We start from the raw sequence: 6,868 nt of genomic DNA, 5'->3' as shown, positions 1-6,868 counted from the left end.
GTCTAGGTACAGTAATGGCCCATACTCAAGATCTCATGAGCCAGAAAACTCTTTCATTTTACAACATGTAGCACTTCATTGATGATTTATCAATGTGTTCTCAAACCTTGAAAAGACTACTTTAAGTGAGACTTGCAGCTCACTTAACAGTGAGGTTGGGTGAGAAAGAGAAAAGAAGGCCAAGAGGTAGTGGTCATGTATTCATGTACAGTATCGACCCGCAGTGTTGTCTCTAGAAGAACATAGCAGGCCTACAGTATATTAAGAACATTACTGTAGGCCTTCTGTATCTACTTGGGTTGGAGCAATGTGTTTTCAGCAGAAACGGGCCTTGGGTAGCAATGGAACAATTTTCCTGGATTCAGTAGTTGCATGCTGCTGCATCAGCCTGATTTGACTATTTAAATAAATCTTCATGCTCCCCTCTCTTACAATGTCAAGTCCGAGCCTGTACCAGGTGCATGCAAATCTTGCATTTTATGTTAGAAAGAACACTGACGAGTGTGGTTTAGACAGACAACCACGCCTGAGACTGATTTGCACATGAGGTACTGTTTGTGAGAAGGCTCTTTGCCACAGCACAGAAATTTCTTCTCTGGAAAACAGTTCAGAGAAGATCAACCGGATACACTCTGGGGCTTAAGGGAATGTCCCACACTGACAGGCTGAAGGAACTGAATCTCTTTACTCCTGAATAGAGAATATTATGAGAGGACCTCAGTTCAGAATCCTCAAGGGCGCTGACAAGGCAAAACCCACGGATTTCTTCGGAATGAACAGTGGAGCAGAAACCAGAGGACACAGGTGGAAACTACTGTATGTGGAAGTGAATTATAAAACTAAGAACAGGAGATGCTTCTCTACACCAAGGGTTGTGGAAGAGTGGAACAGGTTGCCCAGCCAAGATGTTAAAGCCAATACCCAGGCTTCTTTCAAGACACGGCTGGATGAAATCTTCAGATCATTTGTCTACTAATTACTAAATGGCCTCCTCTCATTTTGAACCCTTGTTGTGCTCTTAGTCAGAAACACAGTGAGGCTCAGAGATGCCAGAAGTATTTAAAACCAAGCAGAAGACGCCTGCTATCTCTTGCACCACATAGGGCTAGTCCTCTTGAGCAGCACGATATGCTTTCCGTTTCTGGGTGGGGGGGGGGAGGGGTCACCCAGTCTGTTCGCAGAAAGAAATAGGCTGGCACAAACATCACCTGTTCAGAAACATACGTTAAATACACTCTTTATTTTTTAAACACAAATGTCCGAATCCATTTGCATTTAATAAATATAACATACAATGGAACGTTTAAATTGTCTTATCGTTGAACGTCTGACTTCCAACAAAAGTACAGCAACAAACAGACGACTATTTTGTGCGAAACATAGCGTAGTAATTACAGTAAACATTCAACGTGCGCGCCAGTCACTGGAGCCTTGTACTGTTAGAGCCTTTACGGACGGTCAGTGTGCCGATGAGCGAGCCCAGCCAAGCCGGCGTCCCAGGACAGTGGCCTTTGTCTCTTTCCTTTCCCTTTGCCCACAGGCTCCCAGGGAGGGTCTGCGGGGGGTCCGCAGCGGTACTTTAGCGAGAGCTGCAAGTTAACATGAGCAGTAACATGCAGCCCAGCTGAAAAACATCAGGACTATTTGTAGGCATACCATGAATCCCCTATGCTCCATCACTGAGTCATGATGCTGATTCAATACAGGGGAATGGGAACTTATCCCATTATGAGTTATTATGTTTTAGTACTGACTTCTCATGAAGATTGTGATGATGATGATGATAGTGTCACTGCCACTTTTCCTGAACAATAATGCATTCTTGACTTGACATTCTTGTCTCCTGCGGTCCCTGGAACAAGACCCACAACCTAAACTTGCAGATGCTCTTCTGTCTGCGCTGGGTTTTTTAGTGTCGCTTGATGCGTTTTGGGTTTCGAAGGAACACGGGGCTCAGCTGGCTCGTTGCAAGGCTATTGCACATATTAAAAACTGATTCCTGAACAGTGCAGGGATAAGGCTGAGTTTTGGAGGGATGAGCCCCCAACACACACAGAAAGAGAGAGTTACGTTCCCATAACGAGCACTGCTGATGAGGGTTTCCGTACTATACGGTGCTGTGACAGGACATAAAGTGTGCAGATGCGTAAGTCGCCAGCAGAGGGCGGTGTATACAAATTCTTCCACACGGTTGGTTTCACGTTACAAAAGTGCATCTCAAGCAGTTCTACAGTATGTAGAATCATTTGTTTTACACAAATTTTAAAAATATATCTCACGTTTTCTAACTGGTATGCACCATCAAAAATGAGAAGGCTGTGAAAAACCGTTCTAGTATGGATTTCATTTGATATCCACATACAGACGTTTATACAAATATTTTTTTTTTACATTAAAATGATCTCGCAAAGAAAAAATGTTTCCGTGCACATACACTGTACAGGTCTACATATACACAAAATATACATACAGATTGTATGTCTTTTATTCCGTATATGTCGATTATTTTTTGTTTTAGTACCAGTGAACGATGAAACTATCTCAGTATTAGAAAGTGCCCCTTCTTAATATCTGAACGATATTTATATGATCAAACTCAACAAATGAAAAGGGGATGAAAGGCGAACGACAATGCTTTGATTTCTAAAGAGAACGCTTTAGAGCCTGAAAACACGGTAATTACTGTAAGTGAATAGGAGGAATGCCAGTTATATTGCTGCTTGTGATTACGATAAGTTCACAGTTTTGATACCCGCCTACAGTATATTTCAATAAGCCACTTTCACGAATTTACCGATTGCTAACGCTGGTGATAGGAGGCACACTGGGAATAGAGACAGCTATTCCGATTTTCTTTCAGTGCATGCAATGGGCGCAAATGATCACAAAATGCATTTTCTGTTGCATGAAGTTTGCTTCGAGAAGGCTGAAATTATTTAAATGTATTTTCGTACTGCGCGCGTTATAACCGCCCCCGGTCTGATTTCCTGCCCGGATGCTTTCATCTCTGTATTTCAGAAAACACCTCTAGACCAGAGCAGAGACAGGTGTGTAGACGCACTGGTGCGTCTCTGAGAGGCAAGAATGGACTGGAGCCGTTGCGGTTAATACTCGACTCGGGTGCTTTGCGAGTCGGATATACTGTACTGTATACGCAGGAACTCATCTTCCCTTTTTCATTCGCAGTAAATGTCGTGACGGAACCTTTTCAGCCTCCAGTAAAGATTTCTCTTCCTACGAGAAGCCACGACAGCAAAAACGTCTCAAAAGCTTAAGATCGATACATTTGAGTGTGCTTTTTAATAGTAGCAGTCGAAACAGTCGGTAGTGCTGTCTGTCTGGTGATGGCTGTACTGTAGTTACAGAATGGTCAGAGTGACTTTCATCTGCTTTTATTAACTTAATTGGCTAACGATTGTATCGGCAAAGACCAACTTCTGTTTACACACCCGAGCATTTCACTGCTGCGATCTGGGTGAAGTACTTCGCGTGTTTTTCCTTGCGATTTGATACCACAACTTTCTAGATGGGAATCCGAAACCCCACCACTACACCTCGATACCGCCTCTGGTATCTACACTTTACACCAGCGGCTACAGCTGGAATTCAGCCTGGATTCGCCTTGGGTTGTTTTTTTTTTGTTAGCTGACTTCCAGACTGGACTGCCTTCCCCCCTGCACTGGGTTCGATTCAGCTTTGAACCCCATAATGGGAGTCTCGGCAAACTCAACACACCGCAGCCACAAGACAAAACGGGGTTAACCTTCAAGAGTATTACCAATCAGAAAAGCTGTCGGGGGCTGTAACTGTCGAAGAGCATTGCTCAACTGTTTTGCAGCCCTTTCCTCCTAAACGGAAAGAGCGGCGCTTTGCACCTGTTATTTTCCCTCTGAGTGTTGGGTTACTGTTGGGGAGCAGAGTCGACAGCGCCGCGCTTTATTAAGCCTCGCTTTAAATTTTCCACAAAATGAAACTGGAATGTATTGAAGATGCGGACGAGATGAATGCTGTGCAAGCTAATAATTTAAGTATACTTCGTATAGTTCTTTTTTCCTGTTTTTGTTTTCTCTTCAGTTTTGTCAAAGGCGGATTTAAACTCGATCGCGAGTGCACTGTACTAGACGTCCTGTTTAGTGACTGATTAAAAGTTAAGACTGCACTTCCACATTGTGCAAATCCTGAGACTAGACAGCCCGAGACACCACTCTGAGTCTTTTACCCTCGACTCCCCCCTCCACAAGATAATTCATTGTTGGAGCAAAACATATTGAACTCTACAAAACCGCTTGCTAGCATGGTCGGCAGACGTCAATTAAATACTGTTATGGTACCGTTTTCACGTTTGTCCTTCAATAAAAAAAAGAGCCCTTCCCTTTTCTTCGCTCTTGAAAGGATCCGGAGTTTTCTTTCGTTGTAAGAACGTAAGCCTGGCTTCATTGCTCTCTTGCATTCGTTAAAAAAGAAGTCATGTCCCTAGTTCGTTAAAAAATTAAAAATAAAAACAATGAGGTAGGTGAAATGAAATTTAAAGTTGCAGAGACCCACTCTCCCGCCGTAAGAGCGAATGTGATCAAGTGGGCTCCTTTCGTTTTAGCAGAACCCACTCAATGGCGCCCACCACCCCCGCCCACAGTCTCACCCCCTGCATTCCCCACTTGTACATTCAAACACATTCATAAAATGTGTCCCCCCCCCTCCCCAAAAAAAAATCCCCCTTTTCCCCCCGGGGGAGTCAGCGAGTTATACAACAGTCGTGAGAGCTTTGCTGCAGTTGCCGTTGGTGTCCGTCCCGGAGAGGGGACCCCGACATTTGGCCAGCGTCCCCTCCGGGGTGACGCTGTCCTCCGAGCTCGATCTGCCCTTTGCCTGCGGGTCGTTCTGCCAGCTGTGTCCGCTATAAACATAACCATTGGGAGGGCCCAGCTTGGGGAAAGGCGACCGCCTCAGGCACAGGATCTCCTGGAAAGCGTGCCGGAACTCGGGGCTCCTGCAGTAGATCACGGGGTTGAAGGCCGAGTTGGCATACCCTATCCAGTTAAGAATCTTGAACGTCAGCTTGGTGTTTTGGAACTGGCCAATGGCCTCCACCACGTTGAGCACAAAGAAGGGCAGCCAGCAGAGAGTAAAGATTCCCATGATTATCCCCAGGGTCTTCAAGGCCTTGTGCTCCTTCAGGCAGAACTTGAAGGCCCTCTTTGGGGGCGCCTTCCCCCCCTTTGGCTCGCCGCTGCTCTCCTGCTGCGGGAGGCCGCTCTGGACGTAGAAGCGGCCCTCGCACCTGTCGATCTTCTTGAGCTGCTTCTTGGCCTCCTGGAACACCCTGCCGTAGACGAAGGCCATGACCACCAGGGGGATGTAGAAGGAGACGATGGAGGAGGTGACGGCGTAGGCGGTGTTGGTGTTGAAGTCGCAGCAGTGGGTGTCATTCAGGCACCTCTGGGCCTCGGGGTCTTTCGAGACCGACCACTGCATGTGGATGGGCAGGTAGGAGATGAGGCCGGCCACCAGCCACACGGCCACCACCACGATCCAGGCCCGGCACTTGGTCAGCAGCGACTGGTACCGGAAGGGGGAGGTGATGGCCAGGTAGCGGTCCAGGGCGATGACGCACAGGGTCTCGATGCTGGCCGTGACGCAGAGGACGTCCGTGGCCGTCCAGAACTCGCACCAGAAGTTGCCGAAGTGCCAGGTCTTCAGGATGATGTGGCACGCCCCGAAGGGCACCACCACCAGGCCCATGACCAGGTCGGCGCAGGCCAGGGACATGATGAAGCAGTTCGTGACGGTCTGCAGCCTCTGGAACCGGGCGATGGCGGTGATGACCAGAATGTTCCCAAACACGATGCCCAGCACCAGCAGCGACATCAGCATGCCTAACGCCACCAGCGACGCCTCGCTGTGCTCGGGGCTGCTCGAGTTGGACGCGGAGCTGTTACTGAGAGGGTCCATGGTCTGAGAAACAACCACAGCAACAGCGACAGACGGGTCAATAAATGGACCGCTTAAACGGTAGAAAGACAAGGGGGGCAGCCGATAAAAAACAAAACACTTTTTTTTTGCTTGTGCTTTTTTAACATAAAACAGGTGTTTAGTTATTAAAGGGGGGGAGAAAGTTTACTAACCTTCTCCTGCTGTGCTCTTGTCTTCTTCTTTTCTCCCACATCAATCAGCTTTATTCCTTTGCTCTTTGATGTCCGAAATCTGTTTACACACTTCCCGAAAGAGCCCTGTCGCACTCTCCTCTGCTCATTTCTGTCCCACTCTTTCACAGGCTGCGTTGCAGTCTGGCACATACAGTATGCAGGTTCCTGGCTGTGGATGGTGCTCGCAGGCTATTGACAGAACCTTATAGCAAGGGTGGGCGATGACATCATTATCCAGCAGCCAATGAGCAGGCGAGGAGGGCAAAGCGCTAAAGGCTGTTGTGTGAAACATCGGACTGGTCACTTTCTGTCTGTGAACCAGATCAACAGAGGAAGTATAAAGTGCTGCATATGTCAAAAAGCTCAGCTTCTTATAGCTTATCAGTCTGTTATGGTCTTGTCTCGAAGGAAGAAGTACAAATGCAAAAGAACAGATTTTACTTTCCCTCTCTGTGTCTCTCTTTCGGTTTGTGCTGGCTGTCTGACTGCTTGGGGTGACTGTCTTCATTTTCTAAACCGTTGAAACTCGTGACAAAAGGCTAAGATCAACTTCTGTGCCCCCCAGAATCAAGTCTGCCCCAAGTTTCCTTGTCAATGGGACGATTAATCCTACTGAGGTCAAAGGAAAGTACTGTATACAGTACAGTATGTATGTGAAAATAAGCTTTTCATTTCGTGAACAAAAAAACATTTGAAAGTCCTAACCTGAAACTGCAGGGGCTAAT

General features: G+C 46.9%; 1 protein-coding gene across 1 annotated transcript; it reads right to left on the bottom strand.

The window, feature by feature from the left end:
* Positions 1 to 1,221: 1,221 nt before the first annotated feature.
* On the bottom strand, positions 1,222 to 6,312 carry adrb2a (adrenoceptor beta 2, surface a). The gene is made up of 2 exons (XM_088604137.1): positions 6,123 to 6,312; positions 1,222 to 5,952 (listed from the first exon to the last, which is right to left on the bottom strand). Exons 1-2 carry the CDS (start codon positions 6,291 to 6,293, stop codon positions 4,741 to 4,743), a joined length of 1,383 nt encoding a protein of 460 aa, XP_088460263.1. The 5' UTR covers positions 6,294 to 6,312; the 3' UTR covers positions 1,222 to 4,740.
* Between the last annotated feature and the right edge of the window lie 556 nt (positions 6,313 to 6,868).

Source organism: Lepisosteus platostomus, chromosome 13, assembly GCF_059453375.1.
Source record: "Lepisosteus platostomus isolate fLepPlt1 chromosome 13, fLepPlt1.hap1, whole genome shotgun sequence".
NCBI lineage: Eukaryota > Metazoa > Chordata > Actinopteri > Semionotiformes > Lepisosteidae > Lepisosteus > Lepisosteus platostomus.
The sequence above is the reverse complement of the archived record's forward strand: the minus strand, read 5'-3'. Positions and strand labels throughout refer to the sequence as shown.

Excerpts from the sequence above, each read along its gene's own strand:
- adrb2a (XM_088604137.1), bottom strand. The coding sequence starts at position 6,293 with ATGTGCCAGACTGCAACGCAGCCTGTGAAAGAGTGGGACAGAAATGAG. Across the intron at positions 5,953-6,122 it reads CAAGAGCACAGCAGGAGAAG|ACCATGGACCCTCTCAGTAA; the intron begins GTTAGTAAACTT and ends GTTGTTTCTCAG.